At 42.6% G+C, this 17,036-nt stretch overlaps 1 protein-coding gene across 1 annotated transcript in view; it reads left to right on the plus strand.

Annotated features, from left to right (window-relative positions):
- DGKD (diacylglycerol kinase delta) overlaps window positions 1-17,036 on the plus strand; it is a gene marked incomplete at its 5' end in the record, with an annotated part of 57,138 nt that overhangs the window by 29,714 nt on the left and 10,388 nt on the right. The window contains 20 exons of the mRNA XM_084212687.1: window positions 1,031-1,135; window positions 1,942-2,074; window positions 2,630-2,736; window positions 3,253-3,378; window positions 4,444-4,546; window positions 5,067-5,229; window positions 6,238-6,346; window positions 7,083-7,222; window positions 7,977-8,061; window positions 8,613-8,707; window positions 8,796-8,895; window positions 9,049-9,322; window positions 11,163-11,324; window positions 11,996-12,124; window positions 13,092-13,188; window positions 13,478-13,588; window positions 14,323-14,419; window positions 15,162-15,269; window positions 15,880-15,993; window positions 16,384-16,518. Coding sequence (XP_084068813.1) covers window positions 1,031-1,135; window positions 1,942-2,074; window positions 2,630-2,736; window positions 3,253-3,378; window positions 4,444-4,546; window positions 5,067-5,229; window positions 6,238-6,346; window positions 7,083-7,222; window positions 7,977-8,061; window positions 8,613-8,707; window positions 8,796-8,895; window positions 9,049-9,322; window positions 11,163-11,324; window positions 11,996-12,124; window positions 13,092-13,188; window positions 13,478-13,588; window positions 14,323-14,419; window positions 15,162-15,269; window positions 15,880-15,993; window positions 16,384-16,518 — 2,493 coding nt within the window. The remainder of the gene's footprint in view (window positions 1-1,030; window positions 1,136-1,941; window positions 2,075-2,629; window positions 2,737-3,252; window positions 3,379-4,443; window positions 4,547-5,066; window positions 5,230-6,237; window positions 6,347-7,082; window positions 7,223-7,976; window positions 8,062-8,612; window positions 8,708-8,795; window positions 8,896-9,048; window positions 9,323-11,162; window positions 11,325-11,995; window positions 12,125-13,091; window positions 13,189-13,477; window positions 13,589-14,322; window positions 14,420-15,161; window positions 15,270-15,879; window positions 15,994-16,383; window positions 16,519-17,036) is intronic.

Below are 17,036 nucleotides of genomic sequence, written 5' to 3' on the forward strand. Positions count from 1 at the left end.
GTGCTTTACCTTAATGCAGCTTTTCTTAAATACAGATCTTGCAAACACTTCAGTATTTAAGTCAGCTTGATGGAAATCAATATAGAGGTGTGCAAAAAGAGACAGTGAGGTAACTGCACTGTGGGGAAGAAGTCTTAGGAAGATTAAGCGTTGATATATAGTCAAGTGTGGACTCCAGCTGAATGGGCAGCCCTGAGAACATGGTCCTCTGAAAAGCAGAGCTTTTATTTCTCTCTGCTGCCACCAGCTGACTGAAGGAGAGGGATTTGATGGTAGAGAACACAGAGGCCTGGTGCCCCCCTGGGCAAAGGGGAACTTTGGCCACCCTGCATGTCTTCTGCTGGTTTGTTAAAATATTGTTTATTTAACACAGGGCAACTAATGCGTGGGAATTAACAGGGTACAAACACACTGAGGACAGGATTGTTGGAGGGAGGTAAACTCACCACAGCTTCAGCCTGATAGGGGAACATTTGTTGGAATATCTTTTAGGTATGTAGAACAAGCCCTCAGGAAACATGAGGGTTCAAAATGCTTATTTTTTTTTATTTCTCCCCTCCCCATTAGGGAGACTAAACAAATTGTCATGACTAAACAAATTTTTAGAATGATATTGTAGAGTATGTTATCTGATTCATTAATTGCTAGAAACTGGTGTACTATGCTATTAACAAAACGTCTTAATGTTCTTACCAATTTTGAAAGTACAGTAAGTCCTTTAAAAAGACTTGTGCAAGTCTGCACATAATTATTCCTGCTGCTCCGTGCTTGATTTGTGTTGTGATGTTAAGTAGGTATAAGAGATTTCTGTACTCAGTTCAGTATGGGGAATGACAGCTAAAATCTTGGTGGTTCTGTACATTTAGGAAGAAATTAAGGTGTTCTGTGATGGAAGAGAAACACAGTTCAGAGGTGCAAATAACTTCCATTGTGCAGCTCTGAAAATAGCTTCAGCAGGCTGCACTAGTGGTAAGGTATTCTCTTGCTGTCTCTCCCTGACATGTCCACTCCTCATTTTCTCTCTCTTCAGATTATCACTCCATGTCGGAAGCTCATCCTTTGTGCTGATAACAGAAAGGAGATGGAAGATTGGATTGCAGCACTGAAGACTGTCCAAAACCGTGAACATTTTGAGGTAATAGGAAAATGTGTTGTGTTCTGTGCTTCCTCTGCTAAATCGCAGCTTGTTCTGAGAGTCAGCTTCTAGTGAACTTAATAGAAGTCATTTTATTCACTATAATATGTAGTAGTGTTAGGAGCTTCTGTAAAATTTATCCCAGATACATTGAAGTGATTCTCCAAAGAATGTTTGACTTTGTATATGCTCCCTTGGGAATTCAGAGAGAATTTTCAGAGCATGGAAAGGTTATGAAGCCAAGTTCCCCTCCCACTGTCTTTTCATTTTTCAATTATTCTCCCTCTCCCAATTCACATCTTGCCTGCTTGATATTCTGCCAGCTTCAATACATCTACCTGCTTCCTGGGGCTGAGTGAGACCAGCAGTGCCACCACAAAAAGCTGTCTTGTGTTTCCCTCACTCTGATGCATACCTCCCTTATGCTGGCACAAGCATTTCTCTGCTACACAATGAGCCAGGCTGGGGAACTGATCTTTCTGAAAATTTAATCCAACAAAAAAATGGGGATAAATTCTCCAGCAGATAAATTCTCCGGTTCATTTCCCTAGACACGCTTGTAGTAAGACAAGGATGAGAAGTGCTACAAGAGCTGTAACGAAGGTGTAGCTTCTTCAGGTTGTCTCTTTTGCCTTAGAGACCTTCTTGAGTTTCAGCTAATGCATATAAACTGCATGTAGCCCGCTCTTTCCTAGTGAAAAAGTGCTCAGTTTTTGTTTTTTCTGACTGCTTCATGCAAGTATTCTGAGAAAAAAAAGTCTTGTTGCTCTGCTTTTCACCTTGCTGTAATACATTTATATGGTCAGTCTACCCAGTACAGCATGGACCATTTCTCAGGGATGCATAACTGGTACGCCTGCTCCCATGCCCGGCCAACGTACTGCAACGTGTGTCGGGAGGCCCTGTCCGGGGTCACGTCACATGGGCTGTCCTGTGAAGGTAAGTGTGCCCTCATCCTCTGCCTGGGGAGAACAGCCTCATTTTATTTTTGGTTTTGCCCATATACCCACATACTGCCATCCCTTTTTAATGTCCTGTGTCTGCAATGAGCAGATACACACTTCTGAGGTATCTGAGAGAATCTTCATAAGAAGACTCTTATTTATGGGAATAATTGTATTTGTAAGGAGATCCTTGTTTAATGTTTGAGTGCCAGGAGGTTATTCTTTACCAGCTTTGGCTTAGCAGAAATGCCTGGCACAGCTTTTGTTTCTAACATGAATGCAGTGACACCTACGCTGTGTAAAACGATGGAGGAGTGTGTGACTATGTAAATCATGTTAAATTTAACAAGGTGGTCACTAAGCTTTGTACAAGCAACTGGCAAAAATGACAAGGCAAGAATTAATAGCTAGATCAGAACACTTAGAGCTGATCATTTTGGTGGTGCTAAAAAGGGTAGAGTGTGCCCATGCTTTCTTCTGAAGCCAAATACACGCTGCCACGTTAGACTTCCTGAGGCAGGATTAATTGCATTTATCTCTTCCTCCCTAGTGTGCAAGTTTAAAGCCCACAAGCGCTGTGCTGTGCGGGCAACTAACAATTGCAAGTGGACAACTCTGGCCTCTATCGGGAAGGACATCATTGAGGATGAAGATGGGGTAGGTGTTAGTCTGAACTTTTCCAGCCTTACTTTGATAGGGAAGCACTGCCATGTGTTCTGGAGCTTTTTTTCACTTCTGCGGATTCTGCATTTACATGGAAAAGATTTCTACTGTCAGAGCATGAGATTTTATGTGAAAGGTCAACCAGGATAGCAAGGGACTCCTTAGCAGGAATAAACTGCTATGGATGGGGGGAGTTGAGATTAAATAATTGGAGGCATTGGGGAACTTGATCGAAGTTTTGGCAAAAGAAAAGTAAATGAGTGTTTGGAACAGCACCTTAGCCTATTGGGATATCTGATGCAAGTCGGTGTTTCCTGGGTAACCTGGGGTGAGTCACCTGGACTCTGTGCTTGAGCATGATGTAAAATGCCAGAATTGGTCCTCAGGTATTTTGTAGAAATTGACTTTGCTGTCCTTCAGCAGTGCATATAAAGACTTGCTTCTCTATTTATCTCAGAGTCATGATGCCTCCTGTATCTTTAAGCTTCTGTTCCTCTGTGGCTTTTGCAGATCTCAATGCCACATCAGTGGCTGGAAGGAAACCTCCCCGTGAGTGCCAAATGCACTGTGTGTGATAAAACCTGTGGCAGTGTCCTGCGTTTGCAAGACTGGCGCTGCCTGTGGTGCAAAGCCATGGTGAGTTGAAAAAGTGTGATCATTTCAGTAAAAGGACAGCTTTTGATCAGCTCTATGATATGTTCTTTTAATGGCACTTGCTTAGAATAAAATCTCTAACCATGCTGTCGGTGTTTGCCATGAAGGACTTTATTGTTCTGCAAGAAATAGGAATTTAGTTTGTGCTCAAAAGTGTTGCTGTGATACGTAATAGCAAGACCTGAAAAAGGTATCCTGCTTCTAGCCAAGCTCATTTTATTTTGAGAGTGAGCTTTCATAGAAGAATCTAAGTACAGTAGACATGAATCAATACTTCTGTCATGGGCTACACTGGATTTTAAAATTAATAATTTTAATTATTTGTTATTTCTAAGGGTGAAAAGGTGCAACAACTATAAAGAATACTCAGCTATTTTAATAATAGCAGTTTCCCTTCCATTGCAATAGATTGCTCTTGCCTATCCACTGAAGAGATGCAGATCTTGCTGTGTTTTCAGTTGTCTATAATACTAGTAGGAGAAGTATCACAAAATATGTTTTTAGAATGGAGGGCTCAAATGCCAAGCAAACCCTCTATCTTGCAGTCTTTGTGTACCAGAAAAGCCCTGCTCTACTTTATATTTCCTTTTTTGAGTGGCTTCATTAATGTCTTCTTCTTTTACCTCTTATATCCCTCATGCCTTCCTGTTTTTTGTTTTTTTTTTGCTTTCTTATTCTCTTGAGTTCCCAGCTTTTTGTTTTGTTGCTACTTTAGATCTCTCAGCTGAGGCTGGGATTTTGAAAGCAGAATGCCTGAAGGCTCCTAAAGCCACAGAATCTGGTATCTGATTCTCTTAGCACTCCAAGTGATGATCTCATAAATTCAAATGGCAGGAAAATATATACTAATGGAAAGAAGAGAATTCATAGAAGACTCTGATTAGAGTCTTCTTATCTTAAAATAATTTTATAGATAAATTTATCAATTGACCTTTTTTGGTGATTTCACCCCCTCCGCATTCTCTTATGACTTCTTTTGGGTGGCTTTAGGAATTATACCACAATGTCTTAAGAGTCTGATTTATTCTTTTTTGGTGTATTTTCCAGGTACACACAGCATGTAAAGAGTTGTTGCCAAACAAGTGCCCTCTTGGGCTCTGCAAAGTGTCTGTCATTCCTCCTACTGCTCTTAACAGCATTGATTCAGATGGTAAGTATTCCTAGAAAGTAACACTTCTTTCTCTTCCTCTCAGTCACAGTCACTTCAGCTGGCACTATTAATGCCAGGTTCTGTCAGCTGAAAATTCTGCTTTTGCTGTTGCTAAAACTTGCCACTAGAAGCCATTGCTGAGTATGGCAGTGAACTGTTTGCTTTGCTTTTGCATTCAATTTATCTCCCTCTAATAGCAGTGTTTTCTGAGCTGCAACTGATTACAGTTTCCATAACTATATTGCAGAAGAAATTTGGGAAGGTTGGGGAAGCTGAAAATTTTGGCATACTGCTAGGAGATAAGTGTGACATTTGGCAGCATGTGGTGTGGTGTGGTTCATGCTGGATTCAGGGCTGTGCACATTCACCCAGTGAGTGCCATAAACAGAAGGAAAATATTAGCTGCTTCATAGCTGGGCTGGGGTGTGGGCTGTTGGTTTTTCTCTTCATCCATCCCCTTGGGAAGGCAGCTTCATGTCTCTTGGCTTTTCCTCCCTCTCTCTTCCCTTTGCCCTCACAGGTTTCTGGAAAGCCACTTGTCCCCCTTCTTGCACAAGCCCTTTGTTGGTCTTTGTCAACTCAAAAAGTGGAGACAACCAAGGTGTAAAATTTCTACGAAGATTCAAACAGCTGCTGAATCCAGCCCAGGTCTTTGACCTCATGAATGGAGGACCTCACCTTGGGTAGGCAAATATTTTTTGGAAACAAAAATTCCTTGTAAATACCCAGAAAGTATGACGGATTTACTTGGTTAAGCGCATCCTCAAGTATAACAGGGAACCTTTTCCTCAGAAAAAACTAAATGTGTGAGGTCTGGAGGGGTTATTTATCTCTGTGTTAAGTGTATTGATTAGCTAAAACAAAAAAAATTGTCAAAAAGATTATTATATCCATTCATCAGTAGTAGCAGGACAGCTTGAGGCATTTTGGGGAAATTCCAGAAACGCTCCCCTGGAAGAAGACCAAGTATGGAAAGCTTGAATCTGTAAGAAAACTTGTCAATAAACAGTCTTTTAACAGGCATCCTGATGATGAAATTAAGTCTAAGAAGAGTGAATTTCATTTAACTCAAGTGAACAGACAGATGTCAATGATAGCAAATTAATATTGTCAAGATGAGATTTATTGAGAAATAACTTACCTGAGAAGTCTGTGAAACTTCTATCCCTCAAAGACTTTGTGGTGATATTGTGGAGAGACTCTTACGAGTGTGTTTGGTGAAGTTGGTTCTGTCCTAGGATCTAAGTTATGTTTCAGACTTTTTGCCAAGTTATGCTAGAATATCTGTGGATATAAAAGAAATTGAGTGCTGTGAAATAAATTTCTTTCATGTATTTCTGCAACTCTCACTTAAAAGTTTGGTCTTAAGTTTGCCCACTTCCAAATGTTTTTCTGTTGCATCAAATTTAAGTAACTTTTGTCGTTAATTGGTGGTCCTTATAAGAATAGCCAACACAAAGTGAATTTCCTTCATCTTTTCCTCACAGTGACTCCAAGTCTTTAGATCTGTAGATGTATTAGTTATTACCATTTTAATTCATCTGTAATCTGGCAGTGACCTGTATTCATTGCAAAATCTGTGCCTACTTTAAGCAACGTTGCCATGTTTGTTACCTAGATTGGAATTATCATTTCTTTCTGTAACAGCTGATCATTTTTCCTTCTTGCTTTTTTCTTTCTCTTCTCTGTAGTTTACGCTTATTCCAGAAATTTGACACTTTCCGGATTCTAGTTTGTGGTGGGGACGGAAGTGTTGGCTGGGTTCTCTCTGAAATTGATAGCCTCAACCTTCACAAGCAGGTACCTGCCCCAAGAGCTTGGTTGGATGAAGGAATGAAGTAACAACAGGATGGGTTGAAGAGGACTTTCCTTGGTCATGCAGATGTCATTTGCCCCAGGACTGAAGCTCCTGAAAGCTTGCCATAGCAGTGCTTTTGCACTAGTTTTGTGCAAGAAATGAATCCATAATGGATTAATTCTTTATGCCTGTCTCCAGTGTTCTTCCACAAGATCCAGCTTTTGGAGTTGCTCTGAGTACTTCTGCTCTATTGCCCTCAGAGACATGCTCTAAAAGGGCTGTGGTTAGAAAACTTGGGAGTTCCACATGGGTTATGCTCTGTTCCCTTTAATTCTCCTGGTGTAGTAGCTGAGTCTTAGGGATTGGCAGAAACTTCACTGGGGTAAAGATATCATACAGTGTTTTGCCTCTGAACTGTGCTCATTTTTCAGAAACACAATGGCACCACCTGATGGCTAAATATAAACCTCTAGGAGGTTTACAGTAGCAAGGTGGTGCTCCTTGAGATGGTAGCTGTAAAATGCTCCTCTCTCAATTCACAACCAAAAGTAGAGGAAATTTTTCCTTAATTGTATTCTCTTCTGGCTGTTTTCCCCATCCAGTTACTTTCTCCCACACTGGGATTAGCTATTTCCCAGTGATTGGTGTGTTAAGGAATCAGTCATGTTACTCATGGCTCTTCCTGACTTGTGTTTCCCCATTTGAATATCACTTTTGTTTTCCTTTTCTCTAATGCAGTGCCAGCTGGGAGTGCTGCCCTTGGGAACAGGGAATGACCTTGCTCGTGTTTTAGGCTGGGGTTCTGCTTGTGATGATGATACCCAGCTCCCACAGATCCTGGAGAAGTTGGAGAGGGCCAGTACCAAAATGCTGGACAGGTGAGTAACCATCACTAACATCATCTGCTCTTCAAGAGTTGTGTGAAGATAGCCTTCCAGGAGAACAGGGCAGTCCTGACTCTGCCAAGCTTCTGGACCTCTTACTAATGCCAGATAACATTTTGTCATTGCTAATCCACTGTCACCCTCTAGCAAGAGAAAGTGGTCTGGCTTTCCATGCTCTGCTGCAGAACAGTAACAGGTGAAATTATTTGGGTTCCAGTGTCCTCTCTTCTGTCCTATAGTACTCATCAATTGAATTTGTCAGCCTTTTTACTAGTTTAAAAACAAACTTACATTGTAACCTAAGACAGCCTTAAAGTCATGACTTTTTTTTAAGCAATTTCTTTGTAAATCTAAACCAATTTATCTTGAGCTTGGCTAGAAATGAAAGCCAAATGCAGAAGTGGATGTCAACCCTTGGTATTGATACCTCCTGTGTATATCTTTGTACATGATACATAAGACTGTCTCCTGTCTTTAGAGTTGTATCTTGGTGTCTCTTAGGTTGAATCAAGTAATGCCAATGGAATTTTTGTGGAGAGGAAAGAAGTAGAGATGTTCCCTGTGCTGTAGAATACTTGTTCATAGTGTCATCCTTCCTTCTTCCCCAGTTCAGCTCTTTATATTTTCCTGCCACTCCGTGGCTTCTTTATATCAGTAATGGCTCCCCAAAGTGCAGTTTGTTCTGCTTTGAGATTTGGATAACAGAGGAGACCGTGTGCCTTGTAGTGACAAATATAATTTTCAACAGGTGGAGCATCATGGTGTATGAAACCAAACTCCCTCGCCAGGCCTCCACTTCCACAGTCACTGAAGATTGCAGTGAGAATTCAGAGGTACCTCTTAGGAGTGGCAGGGGACTGGGGCACCAGCCTTGGAGCACACAAGATAGGAGGCAGTGGCTGAGCTCCAGTGGGGCAGAGCTGAGCCATGGGTGTAGCTAGAGCTGCAAAAATTTGGGGCTTTAAGTCAGTGAAATATCATAGAGAAAGATGGAGGTTGGGTTATCAGAGTCAACAACCATCTTGAGGGATAAGGAGAACATACTTTGGAATGGAACAGAAAGGAAATTACTGGCTATTGTTTGCTTCATGATGTCAAGTTGTTGAAATAGTGGCAAATTGTATAGCAGTCATGAAGACCCCCAGTGCTTTTAGATTTGCAGTTGATCAGAGACTCTGAGAACTACTGATGATTTGTAGGTTCAGAATTAGTTTCTTCATTGGATTCAGGTCTTCAGTGAGTAACAGTGCCCTGGACTGTGGAGCTTTTTCATGGCAAAAAGAGTCTGTAGAGTTATAGGTACTCTTAGAGGAGCCAGGATTTCACAGCATATGTTGTAATGCTGGGAAGCAGCACCCCAGTGTTTCTTTCTCATGGTCAACAGGTGCAGAAGATTCTCTGCTATGAAGATTCCGTGGCTGCTCATTTGTCCAAAATTTTGACTTCTGACCAACACTCAGTGGTGATCTCCTCAGCCAAGTGAGTACTTAGAGGGCAACTGCTCTAAATTGCACTGTGAAAATCCTGCAACAACCCTTGCATGATTTTGTTTTCCTCCTTTGTCTAGAGTGCTTTGTGAGACAGTGAAGGATTTTGTGGCTCGAGTAGGGAAAGCCTATGAGAAGGCAACAGAAAGCTCAGAGGAGTCAGAGGTCATGGCCAGGAAGGTAAAATTTGAAAATATGTTTGAGTTTCTACTTCTGAATGTAAAACTGCTCTGTTTCCAGAGTACTGGGATAGCAGCAGTTCAGTTAGCACTAAAAGAATGAGCTACCAAGGCAACTGTTAGTTCTACTCAAATGTCATTCTTCTTCATGTAGTGCTCAGTCCTGAAGGAGAAGCTGGACTCTCTGCTGAAGACACTGAATGATGAATCTCAAGCATCTTCCTCTCTGCCCAACCCTCCTCCCACCATTGCAGAGGAGACAGAGGATGGGGATGGGTCAGGCAGTGTTGGTGACTCTTCAAGTGAGCTCTCGGTGGGCTCGGCCTGCACTGCGCGGCCCCAGATATTCCGTCCCCGAGAGCAGCTCATGCTGAGAGCCAACAGCTTGAAAAAAGCCATTCGCCAGATAATAGAGCATGCAGAGAAAGGTAACCCATTAGGAGTCCTGCTTGTCACTTCCTACAGCCTATTAAGAAGTATAAATTCCCTTTATTCTGGGGGGCAGCAGGCTTCTTTATTGAAAGCAGCTTTCCTGAGCTAGAGAAAGCTATTCAGTAACTCTGGCCATTTAGTTTCAGTGTCATCTCTGCCAAGCCCACCTTCTGGAAACATTGCGTGGTAAATGAGTCTGAAGTTCAAGGTATATGCTGTCCAGCAGGCTGATTTAGGAAGTTCCTACCCTCCTACACTGCTAATTTGCATTTCCTGCCTGTCCCCACCCATACCACAATTGTGTCAGTGCAGCTTTTTGTGTGGCTTTGCTGTAAAACAGATCTGAAAATACTTGGGAAGAAGGGATTTTAAGTATTTTAACATTGTTTTAATTTCTTTATAGCAGAGCCTAGGAAAACATTGCTGTAATACAACTGCAGGAGAGGGCAGGAACTTCTTAAATGAGCTTTGTCCCTGGGAAAAACTTATAATACTGTACTTGGGTGCCAGTCAGTTCTGTTCTGATGTTAGCTTCTTAGGCAGGTGACCCTCTTCTCCATGTCTTGATCCTTGTCTGTCCCCAGGCACACACCCCCAATGCTCCAAGTTTCTTTTCCTTTGAAAGGCATCAGTCTCCAAGTGTTAGTCATAAAGTCAGGGGTTAACTGAGACCAAAGGAAGTCCTTAAAAGACAGTTACTGGAGAGAAAAGCATTGAAGTTGCAGATGTAACATCCATGCACACCCAGGTGTGCACTCTGAACTACTGTGTAGTAAGCTACAAATCATTGCAATGTTGCTTGGATTTCCAGCACTGCAGCATTGCATACAACATTTACTGGAGTGAATAGTGAAAATCCAGGAAACAGCCTGCTTCTGGTAAAGTAGGAGGCCTTGACCTCACTGCTCCCTCGCTTTGCTGCTGCTTACCTTAGACCAGTTTGATGTTTGTGAAGTTCTATTGGAGCCCAGGCAATTTGCTTAACCATCCAGAAGTGTTCCTGTTTCTACTGCGCAAGTGGGATGGATTGCTTCGTGGGCAGTTCTGATGAAATACAGGGTCAGCACAAGGGAGAGGAAGAAACTGAAAGAAGGGTTTGAGGTGTGTAGGCAGTGAGCTGGTAGAGCAGCTGAGGGCATTCAGAGCTGAGCCCTGGCAGGGGTTGCTGGGGAGGAAAAGACTTGTTGATTGCTTGCAAAGGAAGTTTTGATTTCTTTAGGCAGCATGCTAGCATTTAAATCTTACGAGCTCTCGAGCAAACTCCAGTTACATTTCAGATGTATTTGTTCAGCTTTTCCAGTCTGTTTTTCTTCTTCCAGAGTGTGCAATCGGATTCTTTCCTCTGGTTGTATTGGTTTTTACCAACTGCTGTTTTCTTCCTTTTTGATTATATGTGTTAAGTCCCCTTTTCAAGTGCCTTATGTTATTGCGCCACTACAGATTAAACAAACAGGAAATTCTTTAATCATTTCATGTCTGTCTGGTTAGAATTCCTGGCAACATCTGAGTGCAAATAAATGGAAGCCAATCACATATAGCACAGTTCACATCTCAGGATGCCTGAGTACCTGTGGTTTTAAAAAAAGACACTTATATTTAGAGCCTCACTGCTGAAGAGCTCAGCAAAGTAAACAAAGAGGCTAAGCCAACCTGGTTCCAAAAGCTCTTCAGAGCAGAGCTGAGACAAATGATAAAGGAGAGCTTTGTGTTATTCCTGTTCCTTCCTTTAAGCAATCAGGACGTTTAGAGTCTCATCCTGTTGCTATTTACATGACTGGGAGGTATTCCTTGCCAGAAGAGCTGTGAGGCACTCACCTACTTTATCTCTTCATACAGCTGTAGATGAGCAGAATGCCCAGACCCAGGAGCAAGAGGGCTTCCTCCTTAGTCTCTCAGCCTCTGAGGAAGGCAAGGAGCTGAGGAATGAGGATAAGATTTCCATGCAGTCATCGCACAGCAGCAGCTATGGAGTGTCCAAGGGGAGGAGCCAGAGGAAAGGTACTGCGCTGGGGTTGCCACCATGCACGTCTTGCCTGTGTATTGCAATTCTATTAGTTATAAAAAGCGAAGGAGGTGTTATGTGTATTACCTTCTGTGTTCTGTTCTTCTCAAATTTTTGCATGATTGCTCTTCAGGCCTTGTGCATTTTTGTGTTCCAGCCTATGCATTATACACCCCATTTTTTGCTGCATCTATCATGGCTGGTCCATGATGTTAGCATATGAAGCCTAGGATTCAGAAATTTTCTTGCACCTTAGCCAGTCATCTGGGTTCTCTTGGCTTTCAGTGCTTGGACAAGGACAGTCTTGAGTACTTTGTAGATGACAGAGAACAGCAGCCTGATCACTGGTGATACATTTGGAACTTCCCTGAGTATTGATTTGGAGCCAAATACCCTATCTGTTGTGCTGCTGGCACCAGCTGTTTCTCATCTCTGTTTCTAACATTTTTCTTGTGGCATTTTGATACTTCCAGTCTGTGGGGTTTTTCAGCAGCACATATGTGGCACCTCTGTCTCTTAATGACTGGTTCTGTAAATTCTTTGTTTTCTGGGGGCTCAAGTGTTTTGCTGTTGAGTGATTCCTAACCCAGTCTTGCTGCTTGGCCTGTGTTGGTCTGAATCACAGCATTATGTTTGTCAATAGCCAAGTTTGTGTTGTGTTTTGTAGCCTCCAAGTCTCCTTGTGAAAGATTAATAAACAAAGGAAGTTTGTCACTGGGCAGCTCTGCATCTCTTCCTCCCCAGACAGGAAGCCGGGACAACTTGCCAATGCTGAACACAAAAATCCTCTACCCAAGTAAGTGTAACACCCACCACTTCCCACTGAGGCAGCCAACTGGAGCATGGGTGACTGTAGCACAGTCTGCAGTCCCCATGTGAAAACATGAAATTGTCCTGCCAGATGCCCTTTCGTGCAAGGTCAACCATGAGAAAAATCCCTTTGTGGATAACTGCAAGTGGAGGCTTAGAATGAGCTGTAGTAGTTTCCAGTTTGTAGCTAAGACTTTAGACACAGATTTTTATTAATGCCATGAAGTGGCAGAATTTAGATGTCAATTGCAAGGAGATACTTATCTCAAAGTAAGCATGAGAAGAGGGAAATTATGCTGTAGAGAAAGGTTTCTGAAGAATGGCATCCATGGTTTGGGAGCAGCAGTTCCTTTATGTGAATGCTGAAGTGACTGGAAGTGCACAGACCCAGCAGAATTCCCACCTCCCACATGATGTGCAGCAACTTCTCCCTCTCACTGTAGCAGTATCTTTCCATCTCCTCGCCCAAATTACTTGTTCAAATTACCCCTTCTGGAAGCAGGTAGTTTTCCTTTCTCTGACAAACATACTATTTGTGGGTCACCAGTTAATAATTTAAGAAGCAGGAGACAGTAATTCTTGAACAACTTGGATCATAGCTTCAGTCCTGCTCCTTTCTCTCTATTCACTGTATCAGGGATATTGCTTGTGTCACCCGGGAACAAAAAAGCTGCTGCAGAGAGAAGTCCTATTTCTCTTTTCCATGTTTCTATACAACTGTGCTGATAGCTTTAGGCAGTACCCTGTCAGTCAGAAACCCTCCAGGTAGCCCCAGGAACCCTTCTCCTTGTCAAAAGTAGTAACCTCTGGAGTGAAAGAAAGCACTAACACCATTTACTTTCTTCATAAATGACAGGGATGAATCTATCAACTCTTGTTATCTTTGAGATTGAAGTTTCCTGTTTTCTGCTTATTATTAGTCATGCTCTTCTCCATGGTCAATTTTCCTACAGATATCCGTGCTGGCATGTCAGGTTCTTTGCCTGGGAGCTCTGTCATCAGCCGATTGTTGATCCATGCTGATCCCTTTAACTCTGAGCCTGAAAATCTGTGAGTATGCTCAGGAGCTGAAAGGGAGGGAGTGGGTGTTTGCAAATCCACCTCAGCAGAGAGGGGGATTCATTTATGGACCAAAGTAATGGACTCCAGCAGCCTGGAGTTACATAAATGGATCCATATGCTGGATTCTAGAGCTTAAGAATCAGCTTCTGGAGTTACACATGCAGGGACACACATCTGACACAGTTGGGCTTGGTGGTCTTTTCCAATCTAAATGATTTTGTGTGCACCAAATGGTACTGAGACTTATGAATGGAAGTTTTGTTCTTTTGTTTGGCAGTGAATGTTACACTGAGAAGTGTGTCATGAATAATTACTTTGGAATTGGACTGGATGCAAAGATTTCTTTGGACTTCAACAACAAACGTGATGAGCACCCAGAGAAATGCAGGTGGGTTTGGATCAAACCTTTGGACTGATCCCAAAAGTGACTGAACCACTTCATGCTTCTGTGTGGTTTTGAAGCTGATTGTGTACACTGTGCTGAATTGGTGTGTTGTCTATATAATGCTCCTCCAAGGCTTGAAATCATGATGGAAGAGATAAGTTACTGATTTATTACTGATCCATTATGCTATAAGGTATTTAAGTTGCTACATTGGTGCAGATTTAGCACGTTGGTTCTATTTATGTCATCTCACTGATTTTTCTCCTGGGCTTGCTATTTAGCTGTGAGAGGAGCACATCTCAATTCTAAATGCAGCAGAGGCTGGTTTTGGCATTGATCCTGCCTCAATACGAACCACAGGTTTGGCCTTCTGAATACCTGAGCAACTACAGGATGCTTTGTGTAGCCTGGGATTGGCTACATTTGCTGTATATGAACTGGTACAGCTGAGCACTGTTGATGTCTTGGTGTATGAGATAGACAAGTTCTGTGCCAGGGCAGTCTGTGTAAGTTTCTGGTAGTGTCTGTTACTCATGCTTGATTCCTACCTGACATTTATTTAAAGGGAAGTAGTTTCCTAGCACAGTGACCACTTGGAGCTATTGACCCTTTTGGAAGCAGAGCACCTTTGTGGTTTAGGATGTAGCAGGTACCATTTCAGTGTGAAGTTTTTATTCCTTCTTAGTGAAAGGGTAAATGTCTGTGATGACTTTTTCTCATTTTGTTTGCCCCCTTAGAAGTCGTACTAAGAACATGATGTGGTATGGAGTATTGGGGACCAAGGAGCTGCTGCACAGAACATATAAAAACCTGGAGCAGAAGGTCTTGCTGGAGGTGAGGAATTAGCATGTTCTTCTATTCCTAAGACTGGGATGCCTAATTCCATCTCCTTCAGGCACTGTGATTTTTGGCATGGTGATTTGGCTTGGTGATATGTGCTTGCCTGAAACAGTGTACTTGGCTATGTGTCACCCTGAGGTAACTAAAAGTGGCTGGAGCATAACTTGTATTCTAAGGCCATAAGGAAAAAAGTATCATCCTGCTGGAAAGTATTTGCTGTTCCCAGTGCAGTGTTCATCATGGATAAGATTGTTATGTTCCATATGGTATCTCACATTAACACATCATTTTAGATGATGGGTACAGTGGAAAGCTCTAAATTTAACTGTGCTATAATGTGTATCCAACTGGAAAAGAAATACTTTTGTGTAGGTCATGTACAGCATTACAGGTAACTTGCAGGAGAAGAACCTTACCACGTGGATGTTTCAAGAGTTTTATTCTGCTTTCTTGAGAAATAAATCAAGAGGCTTTGCCAAGCCTCTCAGGTGGGCCTTGTTCCTGTTAGAAGAATCAAGAGTATCTCTCTAAAATCCATGTCTGCCAGAAGATGTGTGGCTCATGAGGCTTGAGTGGATACCTTCTACTATTGTAGGCCAAGAACGAACAGGAAGAATCCTGAATTAATGTACTACTAAGATGGTGCTGGCTGTTTTCTGTTCACAGAGCATGTGCTCTGGCAGGAGGGTCTCTCTCCTGCTGGGCTGAGAGTAGTGTTGCCTTCATTTCTGTGCAGTGCGATGGGAGGCCAATCCCTCTGCCCAGTCTCCAGGGGATTGCTGTACTCAACATTCCCAGCTATGCAGGAGGCACCAACTTCTGGGGGGGAACCAAAGAGGATGATGTGAGTATTCTCTAAGACCATACAGGAAATGTTTCTACTTAATTTTGCCTTTGAGGTCATATCCTCTGAAATAGTGCTTGGAAGAATAGGGCAGGGGGGCCTGTCTGCATGCACTTTCTGTTAGATGTGGCTGAGGTACTGAAATCCAACCTTGAGCAGCTTTCATACCCAGGCAGTCTGTAAGGATTCGGAAAAAACATCACCAGAGCATTTGGACCTGCATTTGGATGAGCATTGACCTCGTCAACACAGAGAAGTAAAGAGAAGTAAAGCCCCTTGACAGCAAAGGCAGCTAGAGTCACTCAGAAACGTTATTGTATTATTCATATGTATTCTTTGGAAATGTTTTGGAGTGCCTACTATCTAAAGAATAATTAGTGCCTTGTGGCCTACAGCCTTCATGTCTGAAATGTACTTTAGCCATTGGTAGCCTCCATTTTCTCGCTCCTAGCTCATTCCAGATCTTCTCCTTCTAGCCTTTTGTTAATTTTATACAGATTAAAGAGTACAATTAAAAGCCAACCCCCAGGCTGGCACCAATAGGGGGTAAAGGAAACCTCTCCAAGAGAGCTGTGCCTCAGCTGAATTCTCTCTCCCTTGTGTGTGGCAGACATTTACAGCCCCTTCCTTCGATGACAAGATTTTGGAGGTGGTAGCTGTGTTTGGTAGCATGCAGATGGCTGTGTCACGTGTGATCAACCTACAGCATCACCGGATTGCACAGGTATCAGCTACTTTTGTGAGCTCTTCCTGCCTGCCCTCTCTCCAGCTGGTGACTTTGTAAAGCCCTTCTTTCTGCTTGCTCTGGTCCATGGAAAGAGCATCCACCAGGGCTGGAAATGGACATGCTCAGGGGCAGTTTGAGTATGGAATTGTTTGCTAGTATTCATTTTAGTAGGAGTTAGACCAACAACTCAAATACAGATTAGTCCAAAGACAAAGCAGGTGTTCTCCACTGCTCAAGGGTGAGGTCTGTTCTGCTGCCTAGACATGTGTGCCTCAAGTAACACCAAAGCTACAGCACCTGGGGAGGGGCTTTGGAATGACAGGGAATCGATTATGCTTTTGGAAAATCAGCATTTTAGAGCTTTTCTGACCCAGTCACTCCTTGCAGTGCCGGACAGTAAAGATAGCAATCCTTGGAGAAGAGGGAGTTCCCGTGCAAGTGGATGGAGAAGCCTGGATCCAGCCTCCAGGTTACATTTGGATTGTTCATAAGAACAGGGCACAGACCCTCACCCGAGACAGGGTAAGAGCATCCTGAATTCCCTGTGCAGTACACATGTGTTTTGATGTCACATACTTTTGCAGAGCATGGAAAGGGCCACATGTGAACGTTATTTTTGTGAATGCAAGAAGCATATGTTATTACACACCATTAACCTTTTGGGAAAGAATGTGATTAAACTTGCATTCACCACTTGGGAAATGTCATAAATAAGGTTGTTTATGCAAGCTTATTTTACTTCCTTTTCTAGGTGCCTTGTGACAGTGTTTCTTAACATGCTTGCATGCTGTTTTTTCCACAGGATGCCTGCCGTGCCACGTGGTGTGGATTGTCTAGATTCTGATGGTCAATGTTTTAATTTGTCATTATTGTTCAGTATCTGGCTTCATTGACCATGTAAAACAGTGTCTTATGCCTTGTTGAGAAGGGTGTGTCGGTCTCATGTCATAATTTTCAAATATATCTGATGAGTACCAGCAGATAAGGAAGCCTCCTTGCTCTTTTGCTGTATGATTGAGCAGTGGTCGGACAAAGGAAAG

This window comes from Fringilla coelebs (genome assembly GCF_963513975.1).
Source record: "Fringilla coelebs genome assembly, chromosome: 10".
In the NCBI taxonomy this organism is placed as follows: domain Eukaryota; kingdom Metazoa; phylum Chordata; class Aves; order Passeriformes; family Fringillidae; genus Fringilla; species Fringilla coelebs.